Source organism: Piliocolobus tephrosceles, chromosome 1 (assembly GCF_002776525.5).
Source record: "Piliocolobus tephrosceles isolate RC106 chromosome 1, ASM277652v3, whole genome shotgun sequence".
Lineage (NCBI taxonomy): Eukaryota > Metazoa > Chordata > Mammalia > Primates > Cercopithecidae > Piliocolobus > Piliocolobus tephrosceles.
The window spans coordinates 805,682-818,887 of record NC_045434.1 but is presented as its reverse complement, the minus strand read 5'-3'; the positions used below and the strand labels follow the sequence as shown (position 1 = coordinate 818,887).

At 43.5% G+C, this 13,206-nt stretch overlaps 1 protein-coding gene across 10 annotated transcripts in view; it reads left to right on the top strand.

Moving 5' to 3' along the window:
* TRIM58 (tripartite motif containing 58) overlaps positions 1–12,488 on the top strand; it is a 33,852-nt gene extending 21,364 nt beyond the window's left edge. For 7 of the 10 annotated variants that reach the window (XM_023216098.2, XM_023216104.3, XM_023216097.3 and 4 more), the window contains one exon: positions 10,624–12,488. In XM_023216098.2, the coding sequence (XP_023071866.2) occupies positions 10,624–11,579 (956 nt within the window). In that variant the 3' untranslated portion in view covers positions 11,580–12,488. Of the gene's footprint in view, positions 1–4,510; positions 4,638–10,604 lie in introns of those variants that run through there. The other 3 variants (XM_023216108.2, XM_023216107.2, XM_023216106.2) reach the window with 3 other exon arrangements.
* Positions 12,489–13,206: the final 718 nt, after the last annotated feature.

Sequence of the window (13,206 nt, the reverse complement as noted above, 5' to 3'; positions counted from 1 at the left end):
TTTGTTTCATTACCAGCAAAACCCTCTACCTCTACACCCATTTCCTGGCTTTCCCTCTCCTTTCCTCTGAATGCGTCTTTTATATGCAGCTGTCCGCTTGACATTAAAATAGACATTTTAAACTCAATTTGCCTAAAACTTAACCACAAATTTCTCCCCAAGTCTCTTCCTAACTGCAACAACAAAAACCACAGGCTTCTCCCTGTCACTGGATGGCAACTCCATTCTTTTGATTGCTTAGGCCAGGCATCCAACTGAGTGCTGTCTGGATTTCTCCAGCCCACATCCAGTCCATCAGCAAGCCCTGTTGGTCCTACCTTCAGAATATGTCTGGGGTTCCGTTGTCCTGGCCACTCTGCTGCTGTAACCATGGTCGGAACTCCATCCTGCCACTCTGGATTATGACTTTCGTTTCCTCACAGTGGTCCTGCTTGGGCTCTAGGCCCTTCCGCTCCCATTCTCTCTACAGCAGTTGGGCTGATCCTTTTAGCACCCAAGGATATGTTGGTATCACAGTGACCTAGATGGTGATACCATCACAATGACGAGTGAAAGTCAGAATCCTCACAGTGAACCCCCAGGCCCTAGAGGTTCTGAACCCCCATCCCTCCTCTGATTCTCTCTTCCTCCCCTACTTCCCTTTGCATTCTGCTCCAGCTGCCCTGGCCTCATGGCTGGGTTTCCACCAAAGCAGGTGCTTCCCATCATTGGGTGTTTTCCCCGCTGTGGCTTCTGCTTGAAATTCTCTTTTCCCTGATGTCCCCTTGACTCATTATTCCCTTTCTTCCTTTGAGTCTTCTGAGATCCAGCTTCTCAGTGATGCCATATAACCCTACTCACCCCAGAGCCCAGCCGGAGCTCACCTTTCCAGTTGCCCTTGCTGGGCTCAGTGGAGGCTCTTTGTTCTCCATATAGTACATGTCATCTAGTGTACTATATTGTTCTCTTATTTATTAGGCTTTATTTATTTATTTATGTTTTGCCTTTTTGTGCTAAATGTAAACACCACAAGGGGTGATATCTTTGTCTCTTGACAATGATATGTTCAGTGTTTCTCAAGCACGTCCAATGCTGGTTTGTTATCAATCTTTATTTTTTGAATAAATAAATGATTTGACTATCTGGAGAGCAAAATGGATGGACCTGAAAGTGTTGTGTGAAATGTAACATAGTATACTGATATAACAATAATAATTGGCCAATAAAGTTTAATTCCAGGTGCTAAATTAGTAAAATTTTGAGGATAGAGAAAAATTGAGCAGAAGACTAAGTTTGTAAACATGATGGATTTCATGACTTGATAACTTGGCATGTCCAGGCCTAGTCCCATTGAACCCCCTGTAGTTTTGATTCCCCGTGACATCACAGCGACACCTTTGCATTATGCTTTGTCTCATACTCCATAAGCCACCTTGCAAAATGGTATCATCACTAAAAATGTGAGGAACTTTCTATAAACTTACGTAGACTAGAAGCTTTAAAAAAAAAAAAAGGACTTTCATGTTTTATGTACCTTTCTTTACCTAAACAATATGGTGCATCCACGCCGTCTAGAAATGGGGTGTCTTGGGTCTGCTCTCCTCATCACCTCCCTATTACTGTGCATTTCTCTGTTACATACATTGGGCTTTTTTTCTATCTCAAATCATAATTTTTTTCTTTCTGACATATCCTTAAGGACTGCTCTGACAATTACCAGTGAAATTCTTTTCTTCTCGTAAAAATTTGAACATCAACCCTGGTAGAGCACAGTGGCTCCCGCCTGTAATCCCAACCCTTTGGGGACTGAGGTGGGAGGATTGCTTAAGACCAGAAGTTTGAGACCAGCTGGGCAACAAAGCAAGACCTGGTCTCTACAAAAAAATATAAATTAGCCAGATATGGTGGTGCAAACCTATAGTCCCAGCCACTTGGGAGGGACTTGAGCCCAGGATTTCAACTCTGCAGTGAGCCAGGATCACACCACTGCACTCCAGCCTGAGTGAGAGTGAGATCCTGTCTCTTGAAAAAGAGAAAACTAAAAGAAAAAGTCCCCAACATGAGCTTCTAGCCTTTTCTAAGCTATAACCCTCCAGAACTCTGTCTATATATCCAGAAGACTGGGCAATTTATTCTAAGAACTAATCTGCTCAGTAACTCTCTGATATGGTTTGGCTTTGTGTCCCCACCCAAATCTCATGCTCAATTATAATCCCCAGTGTTGAAGGTGGGCCTGGTGGGAGTTGATTGGATCATGGGGGCAGTTTCTCATGGTTTAACACCATCTCCCTTGGATGAGTTGTTGTGAAATCTGGATGTTTAAAAGTGTGTGGCCCCCCAACTTTCTCTTGCCCCTGCTTTTGCCATGTAAGGCACCAGTTCCTGCTTTGTCTTCTGCTGTGAGTAAAAGCTGCCTGAGGCCTCCTGGAAGCAGATGCTGCCTTGCTTCTGGCACAGCCTGTGGAACCGTGAGCCAACTAAACCTCTTTTCTTCATAAATTTCCCGGTTTCAGATATTTATAGTAGTGTGAGAGCAGGCTAATATACCCCCATGTCCCCCTTCTCCAAATCAGGTGACTGGTTTATCAAATAAACTTTCTTTTTTTTTTTTTTTTTTTTTTTTTGAGATGGAGTCTTACTCTGTTGCCCCAGCTGGAGTGCAGTGGCATGATCTCGGCTCACTGCAACCTACACCTCCCAGGTTCAAGCGATTCTCCTGCTTCCACCTCGCGAGTAGCTGGGATTACAGGCAGTCACCACTACACCCAGCTAATTTTTGTGTTTTTAGTAGAGACGGGGTTTTGCCATGTTGGCCAGGCTGGTCTTGAACTCCCGACCTCAGGTGATCTGCCCGCCTCAGCCTCCCAAAGTGCTGGGATTACAGGTGTGAGCAACTGTGCCCGGCCTTAAACAAATTTTTCTAGCATGTTGAGAAGGCCCTGAGTGAAGAGGACTGGGAGGAGGGGATACACGGAGCAATCAGGAGTGGGAAGTAAAATAACCTCCTTAGCCAGCGGAAGTAATGGAAAGCACTTAGACTGGTGACTGCCACCCCTAGAACCCCAGAGGGCCGAGAACTGGGAACACTGGGATCTGTTCAGCCTGTCTGCCCTCCAAGCACCGACTCCTTGGTGCTTTCTCTGTGCTGCTGGGGCCCTCTGTGGTCTGCTTTTCTCTTACGTGGGGAAGAAGAAAGGATGCTGGGCCTGCATATGTGTGCCACACATATTCTATGAATTCTACACATTCACTTATGTAGAATAGTCTCTTTACTCTCTAATTCTCTGACTACATCTACCCAAAAGGACCCAGTCAAATTGATAAGTTTCTTAGTTAATTGAATCTAAGTCTGATTTTTTTCTGACATTGCTTGGCTATAGCTGTATATTTATTTATTTTATTTTAAAAATTGAGCATTGTGATGTCATTTTTGTCTTTACAAGAGCATTCAAACATAGTTACATATACACAATCTAAGTAATGATACTTGCTCAATTTCCTTACTAGTTTTTGAAACTAAAGTATAAACGTATGTATACTAACATCTTCCTTTCAAATCAAAAAGTAAAAATAAGTCTGGGCGCAGTGGCTCACATCTGTAATCCCAGCACTTTGGGGGGCCAACAAGGGTGGATCACCTGATGTCAGGAGTTTGAGACCAGCCTGGCCCCCATGGTGAAACCTCATCTCTACTAAAAATACAATAATTAGCCAGGCATGGTGGCTGGTGCCCATAATCCCAGATACTAGGGAGACTGAGGCAGGAGAATTGCTTGAACCTGGTAGGGCGGAGGTTGCAAGTTGCCGAGATAGCAGCACTTCACTCCAGCCTGGGCGAAAGAGTGAAACTCCATCTCAAAATAAATAAATTAAAAAAAAAAAACAGGCCACCCTGTGGCTCCTTAATGTATGTAATAATACACTTTATATGATTTTTTTTTCACTGTCTAGGACAATGGGTTCTTTCTTTCATACATAAAAATATTAGTAAAAAGAAGATGTCAAAATATTTTGGCCCTATTTTCAGCAGATATAAGGAGAAAGAAAAAAACAAATGCATGATTCTGTTCTAGGTAGGATGGGACCAATTATGCCTCAGCTGTTTTCTTAGCCATATAATGATTCTTGGAAACGGGAGGGGAGCAAATGGCTCATTGGTATTTATGTTTTTAGAACAACAGTGGATTGAGTTCCCTAATTTTGCTTACGTGAGGTAGTAAATTCTTTTTATATCAAGGGACAAATTTTCATGGTCCTCATTTTCTCTCGGGACCTGACGGGAGATGGGGCAATTTGATGTGGTGCACGCCTCTGTCTCCGTGGACATGCTAGTGATCCCTGTGGCTCTGAACTTTCCCCAGCGGTTTGAGATGCCGATGAACCCAGGCCACCATCAGGGTCCGTCTCCAGTCTTCCCTCAGCAGAGCTGCAACGCTGTGTAAATGCAGTAAACCCATATGAATAAGTACTGTGGGCCACTGCATTTATAAGGAATGGGCCAAGCCTGAGAGAGGCACTTGGATTTCCTCACAGCTGGCTACAGCACCTGTGTGCGCCCAAGAGGGCACACGGCACTTCGAGATCTGACTGAGGCCCTCTGGCTACGTCTCTGCTCCTGCATTCTTTCAGTGTTGCCTGGCAGCAGACAAGGAAAAATGGTGAGTAGGTTTCTGCGTTGAGGAACTCAGCTCAGAGGTCTGCACTTCTAGGTTGGCTTGTTAAATAAAGAAGCCATAGGTAGTGCCTCAAGGGTCAGAAAAATCTGAAGAACACACTCGTTGCTCTTAGAACATTTATAAATTATGACAGGCCGGGCGCGGTGGCTCACGCCTGTAATCCCAGCACTTTGGGAGGCTGAGGCGGGTGGATCATGAGGTCAGGAGATCAAGACCATCCTGGCTAACACGGTGAAACCCCGTCTCTACTGAAAAATACAAAAAACTAGCCGGGCGAGGTGGCGGCGTCTGCAGTCCCAGCTACTCGGGAGGCTGAGGCAGGAGAATGGTGTGAACCTGGGAGGCAGAGCTTGCAGTGAGCTGAGATCTGGCCACTGCACTCCAGCCTGGGCGACAGAGCGAGACTCCATCTCAAAAAAAAAAAAAAAAAGCGAATTATGACAGACACACTAACACACAAAGATACACAGCACTTATATCACAACTCATTGTTTAATTATAACAAAGCAATACATCTACCAATGCGAAATTATTATTATTACTATTATTATTTTGAGATGGAGTTTCGCTCTGTTGCCCAGGCTGGAGTACAATGGTGTGATCTCGGCTCACTATAACCTCTGCCTCCCGGGTTCAAGTGATTCTCCTGCCTCAGCCTCCTGACTAGCTGGGATTACAGGCACCCGCCATCTTGCCCAGCTAATTTTTTTTATTTTTATTTATTTTTATTTTTTTTTATTTTTGGTAGAGACAGGTTTTCTCCATGTTGGTCAGGCTGGTCTTGAACCCCCGACCTCGGGTGATCCGCCCACCTCAGCCTCCCAAAGTGCTGGGAGTACAGGCGTGGGCCACCGCGCCCGGCCTCATGAGAGTCTTCTTTAACCTCCACTTCACTTTCTAAAAGAGAGTCTTTTTTCGGCGGGGGTGGGGGAGGATAGGGTCTCACTCTGTCGCCCAGGCTGGGGTGCCAGTGGCATGAATATAGCTCACTGCAGCCTTGACCTCCTGGGCCCATTGATCCCCCTGTCTCAGTCTCCTGAGTAGCTGGGACTGTACATTTGTGCGACCATGCCGGGCTAATGTTTAATTTTGACTTTTGTACAGATGGGGTCTCCCCATGGTGCCCAAGCTAGAAATGAGCCATTTAAACAATTTCAAACCGTACATCCAGATATCGGTTCTATCTGAATACAAATACAGTCATGTGTTGCTTAATGATGGGGATGTGTTCTGAGAAATGCGTCATTAGGTGATTTTGTCATTGTGTGAGCATCACAGAATGTGCTTACACAAACCCAGATGGTGTATCCTACCACAAGCCTAGACCGTAAGTGTGTGGTATAGCTTGTCACTCCCAGGCTACAAATGAGTACGGCATGGCCCTGTACTGAGTACTGAAGACAGCTGTAACACAGTGGTAAGTGTTTGTGTCTCTAAACGTAGAAAAGGCACAGTAAAAATACTGTATAAAATACAAAAAAAGGTCACCTTCTAGGGCACTTACCATGAACGGAGCTTGCAGGACTGGAAGTTGCTCTCAGTGAGTCAGTGAGGGGGTGGTGAGTGAACGTGAGGGCCCGGGAAGTTCCTGTACACGGCTCCAGACTTTATCAACTTTGTACACTTAGGCTATATTAAAAACATTAAAAAATATTTTTCTTTCTTCAATAAGAAATTATCCTCAGTTTACTGAAACTTTTTAACTGGCAAAACTTTTACTTTTTATTAACTTTGTGACTTTTTTGTAATAGCACTTAGCTTAAAACACACGTTGTAAAACTGTATAAAATACGCTCTTTTTATTCTTATTCTACAAGTCATATTCCATTTAATTTTTTAATATTTATTTATTTATTCTTTACTGTTCAAACTTTTTCTTTGCAAACTAAGACATAAGCACATACATTAGCCTGGGTGTCCACTGAGACAGAATGATCAGTACCACTGTCTTGACCTCTACACCTTGTCCCACCGGAAGGATTTCCGGGGCAGCCACATGCATGGAGCTGTCACCTCCTGTGATCACAATGCTTTCTACAACACTGCCCAAGGACCTGCCTCAGACCCCTCTTGAGGAGGTGGAACCACCACAGATATAATTTGTCGTTGACCAAAATGTGTTGTTCTGCAACATGTGACTGTATACATATATACATACCATGTGTGTTTGTGTGTGTATAGTAAGAGAGTTTGTGAACAAAAAATGGAGTCATACTATATACAATCTCACTATACATTATATTTAGCTTTCTGTTTCTTTTTTTTTTTTGAGACGGAGTCTCGCTCTGTCACTGGGCTGGAGTGCAGTGACGTGACCTCGCCTCACTGCAACCTTCACCTTCCAAGCTCAAGCCATTCTCCTGCCTCAGCCTCCTGAGTAGCTGGGGTTACAGGCATGTACCACCACGCCCGGCTAATTTTTGTTATTTTTTAGTTGGGACAGGATTTCACCATCTTGGCCAGGCTGGTCTCAAACTCCTGCCTTGTGATCCATCCGCCTTGGCCTCCCAAAGTGCTGGGATTACAGGCGTGAGCCACCGTGCCTGGCATATTTAACTTTCTACTTGTTTGATATTAATATCTTTTTTTTTTGGACAAAATTCTTGGTAATGTCATTTCAATTTAATGATTGTTTCCAGTCATCATCTATTAAATCATGTCTACCACTTTAAACACATACCTTGTTTCCCAGTATTATCTATTTCAGTACATGCTATAATGAAGTTTTTGAGGGTATGTGTTTACTGATTGAGGGTTAATAAATGCAAAGCAGTTTCCTAGATGTAGAATTAACAGGACAATGAAAAAAGCATGTCATTTAACATTTTATGAAAGACAGGTATTTCTTTTGTTAAAATAATATGGACTATGTCAAGGTATATGTGTATTTAAATAGTCATATTTTTTAAAGATCTCTCCAAAGATACTATTTCAATTTTGACTCTTATCAAGAGTTCATGAGGCCAGGCATGATGGCTCACACCTGTAATCCTGGCACTTTGGGATTCCAAGGTGGGCAGATCGCTTGAGACCAGGAGTTCAAGATCAGCCTGGGCAACATCGCAAAACCCCATCTCAACTAAATACACAAAAATTAGCCAGCGTGGTGGAACATGCCTGTAATCCCAGCTACCCAAGTAGCTGAGTGACGCAGTGAGACTCTGTCTCAAAAAAAAAAAAAAAAAAAAGAAAGAAATAATCATGAGATTGGGCTTATTTCTCACATATTTTCAAGCTCTGGATATTACCATACTTTTCATTATTTACCTATCTGGAAAAGCAAATATCTTTATATTTAAATTTTTATAACTTCAATCATCAGTGAAAATATTTCTAATGTTTATATCACTTGCTGGTAAACCAGTTTCCTGTGAACTGTTTCTTCAAGTCATTACATATTTTTCTTTTGCTACATGTTTTTCTTGCCAATTTTTTGAGAAAAAAATATTAAGCAAGGTAGCCTTCGGTTGTCTTCTTGAATTTTTCTACTTTTGTCATTATTTTTTAGAGTTTGCTAGTAGTGTTTCTTTTTTGTTTTGTTTTTTTTTTGTTTTGTTTTGTTTTTGAGATGGAGTCTAGCTCTGTCGCCCAGGCTGTGCAGTGGCGCCATCTCGAGTCACTGCAACCTCCGCCTCCCGGGTTCACGCCATTCTCCTGCCTCAGCCTCGAGAGTGGCTGGGACTACAGGCATGCACCACCACACCGTGTAATTTTTGTATGTTTAATAGAGAAGGGGTTTCACTGTGTTGGCCAGACTAGTTGTGAACTCCTGACCTTAGGTGATCCACCCATCTTGGCCTCCCAAAGTGCTGGGATTACAGGCGTGAGCCATCGCGCCCGGCCAATAGTGTTTCTTAGAGTGTAGATTTTTCTACATAGATAACACAATTTATCTATGTTTTGCTTTTTAACTTTTGAGAATTGCAGCTTGGCTTATGATGTATACTTATTCAAGATGATTGGGGAAAAAAAGGAAAAGTAACTATCATGCTTTCTGATAGTAGTTGTATTTTTGAAATGTTTAAATATATAATTCATAATTTTAATATTTTTGGTGTAAGGAGTAAAGGTGGGACCCACACTCCCTTCCTCCCACAAATGCCTTGTCAGTTATCATGATATAGTTATTGTATTTTCAAAGCTTGAGTAGATATAAGATAAGATGGTTTCCCTTCAGTAGGCTTTTTTTCTTCTGGATTTCTCCGGCTAGACTTATGGGCTTATGTTCCTCTTCTGTGTTTGCATGACACATCACCTTTTTTTTTAACATATGTAGAAACCTTTACACTCACTAAACTTTTATATGTTTTATATATTTACATTTCATATTTAAAATCTCAAAGCATATCTGTAAACTAAGTAGGGTAGGTTTGATTGTTACCATTTTAGATGAGAAAACTATGAAAAGACAAATGAGCTTGCTGAGATCTTGTAATTTACTCTTGTTGACCTAGGGATAATGCAGAATAGTTTGGAGTGATAGCCCAAAATGTATGTGTGTATTTTTATTTGTCTTAGTTTGGGAGTACTGTTTTGTTACCTGCATATATGGATTTATTTTTGTTTGTATTAATTTGGGAGTACTGCTTTTTAGCTGCTCATACATATTTATATTTATTTATATTAATTTGGGAGTACTGCTTTTTAGCTGCACGTATTGCATAGTGGCAAAGTCTTGGCTTTTAATGTGTCCATCACCCAAACACCAGGATGGACTGAGTCTCTCTATATCCATCTGTAAGACTTGTGGTTTGTCTCATCAAATACGCTTTGCTTTGAATATGATGTGGTATTGGAATTGGAATGTGATAAGAGTTTTCTGTACTCATGCATGAGTTATTGCATTACAGTTATAATATCTGTTACAAAGTTTTTTCAAGCTGTTTTATCCTCTCAAGCAGTATATAGTACTTTCGAAGAAAACCTCATACACTCTATTTCTTCAATACCAGGCCCAATTAAAAGAGATAGAGAGAAAGAGATTTTATGTGTATTTTGCTTGTCTCTTACGTTATTTATCTACTAAGGTATTTTAAAAGTTACCTCAGAAATGATAACCCAATGAATGACGTGTTTCTTTGAGACCAGTAATAGATAAAGCACTCTGTGTGTAATGAATATTTCCTAAATACTATTGATAGATTATTCTGAGGCTCCATTTTGAGTCCTTGAGGTTTTTGGCAGGAGCTCAGGGACTGGAGTCTCCAGAAAAATTCATCATTCGGCCACAGCAGGATTTGTCTTCACTTCATTGGATTTAGAGGCAGTACTAATAGTGGTTAAGAATGCACACTCTCAGCCACGTTGCTGGGGTTCAGAATCAGCTCTGTGTCTTCCTACATATGACAGTTTGCTCAACACACATGTGTTTCAGCTTCCTTTTCTATAAGTTGGGAGCTAATAATAATAGCGCAACTCCATATAACTGTTGGGGTTACATGAATAGAATACATATAATAAAAAAGCATAGAAGAATGCTTAGCTTCTGTTGGAGTTAAATGAATAAAATAAATATAAAAAGCATAAAAGAGAGGCCAGGCACAGTGGCTCACACCTGTGATCCCAGCACTTTGGGAGGCCGAGGTGGGTGGATCATGAGGTCAGGATTTCGAGACCAGCTTGGCCAACATGTGAAACCCTGTCTCTACTAAAAATACAAAAAATTAGCCAGGCCTGGTGGTGGCACCTGTAATCCTAGCTACTTGGGAGGCTGAGGCAGGAGAATGGATTGAATCCGGGAGGCAGAGGTTGCAGTGAGCTGAGATCATGCCATTGCACTCCAGCCTGGGCAACAGAGCCAGACTCCATCTCAAAAAAAAAAAAAAAAAAAAAGTGTAGAAGAATGCTTAGCTTGTGCTGGAGTTAAATGAATAAAATAAATATAAAAAGCAGAGAAGAATGCTTAACTTCTAGTAAGTTCTCCCTTAATATCAGCGTTATTATTATCAGGATTGATATTTCTGTTCAGCTGCAGTAGAGATGGATGGAACCAATGGCAGCACCCAAACCCATTTCATCCTGCTGGGATTCTCTGACCGACCCCATCTGGAGAGGATCCTCCTTGTGGTCATCCTGATCGCGTACCTACTGACCCTCTTGGGCAACACCACCATCATCCTGGTGTCCCGGCTGGACCCCCACCTGCGCACCTCCATGTACTTCTTCCTCACCCACCTCTCCTTCCTGGACCTCAGTTTCACCACCAGCTCCATCCCCCAGCTGCTCTACAACCTTAATGGACGTGACAAGACCATCAGCTACACGGGCTGTGCCGTCCAGCTCTTCCTGTTCCTGGGTCTGGGTGGTGTGGAGTGCCTGCTCCTGGCCGTCATGGCCTATGACCGCTTTGTGGCTATCTGCAAGCCCCTGCACTACATGGTGATCATGAACCCCAGGCTCTGCCGGGCCTTGGTGTCAGTGGCCTGGGGCTGTGGGGTGGCCAACTCCTTGGCCATGTCTCCCGTGACCCTGCACTTACCCCGCTGTGGGCGCCACGAGGTGGACCACTTCCTGTGTGAGATGCCCGCCCTGATCCGGACGGCCTGCGTCAGCACTGTGGCCGTCGAGGGCACCGTGTTTGTCCTGGCGGTGGGCGTTGTGCTGTCCCCCTTGGTGTTTATCCTGCTCTCTTACAGCTACATTGTGAGGGCTGTGTTACGAATTCGGTCAGCATCAGCAAGGCAGAAGGCCTTCAGCACCTGCGGCTCCCATCTCACCGTGGTCTCCCTTTTTTATGGAAACATCATCTACATGTACATGCAACCAGGAGCCAGCTCCTCCCAGGACCAGGGCAAGTTCCTCACGCTCTTCTACAACATTGTCACCCCCCTCCTCAATCCTCTCATCTACACCCTCAGAAACAGAGAGGTGAAGGGGGCGCTGGGAAGGTTGCTTCTGGGGAAGAGAGAGCTAGGAAAGGAGTAAGGGCATCTCCACCTGACTTCACCTCCATCCGGAGCCACTGGCGGCATCTGGAACGGCTGAATTCCAGCTGGTATTAGCTTGTGACTCCCAACTTGCCTTTTTCTGGACTTTTGTGAGGCTGTTTCAGTTCTGACATTATGTGCTTTTGCTGTTGCTTTTAAAATTGAGACTCTGTCACCTAGGGAGGAGTGCAGTGGTGCCATCATGGCTCCTCCAACTCTTGGGCTTAAGCGATCCTCCCCCGCCTCAGCCTTCCAAGTAACTGGGACTGCAGGTGCGCACCACTGACGGTGGGAATTGTGGCTTTTCTATTTTCTATGGAGATAGGGTCTAGCTGTGTTGCCCAGGCTGGTCCCAAACTCCTGGCCTCATGTGATCCTCCTGCCATGGCCTCCTAAAGTTCTGGGATTACAGGTGTGAGTCACTGCACCTGGCCAACATTACGTGCTTTATGTGTGAATTGAATAACACAAATCATCCCAAAAACCCATCATGATCTGTAAAGCAGCTGCAAAGAACAAAGTGAGATAAACCATTGTAAAGATGAGTTTCCACCAACTTATACCAGAGTGCTAAGAGGAAATAACTCTTCTCAATCAGAGCTTTGCTTTGTTGTTATTGTTTGCTTTAAAGTCTAACACACCTGACATGTTTCAGTCAGAATGACCCCAAATGCATCACTGTTCTCCATGCCGTCCAAGTGTCTCTCTGTTTAGAGCCATCAAATTGTGGAATTCAGCACAGTTTGATATTTTGTCTATTCCCAATTCCTACCCAAACCTTTTCATGAAATCGTCAAGTTTGTTGTACCCTTTATCTAAAACTTTGGAATTTTCCCCAAAATCTGGTGTAAGATTCTGCATAAACCAAGAAGTGAACCTGTAAATAATGATACATGGGTCATTTAAATCTTAAAGCATCATTCTTTCTCAGGCATGTTTTTCATTATTAGTAAGAAGAACGGGACATTGGTTCAGTCCCTTCTGTGTACCAGACGCTCCTCATTCATCTAACCTCAGTATTTGTATGAAGTCAGCATGATTATCGTTATTCCCATTTTATCTCCCTGGTCCTTGAGATCTGAAGGTTAAATCTTTTGCTTGAGGGGAACTGAATCAGGTTTTTTTTTCCAAGTTCTTTCTGACTCCTGGTTCATGTGGTTTCTATTGCATCATGAAATTTCAAAGAGCAAAAGTCTTTAAGCATTTGGCACGCAATATCAAAGACCCTTTGGGGCTAAGGAGCATGCCTGGCCACTGTTCCTTACACAGTGTGGTCCTCAGTGTGTCCCACTAATGTGCACTCCAGTTATCTGAGGTCTCGTTCCAATGCAGTTCCAATTCAGCTGGTGGTAAGAGGGGTCTGAGTTTCTGTGTCTCCTCCCAGGTGATGCCCTTACTTTGGGGAGTCGGACTACATTTTAAGGACCCAGGAAATACATCACCCCCTGCTCTGGTTCCAGGCAGTTGGAGGGCAGACACGTTCTGGAAAAAGCTGGGCGAGCGTTCATAGACAAAGGGCGAATACAAGGTGAGAGGGAGTGGCGTGAAAGGCCCGCTGAGGGGCGGTCCTCATTCCTCGGCCGTGGCTCCTGTGCTCGGCTCCCTCCTCCTCCACGGGTGTATTT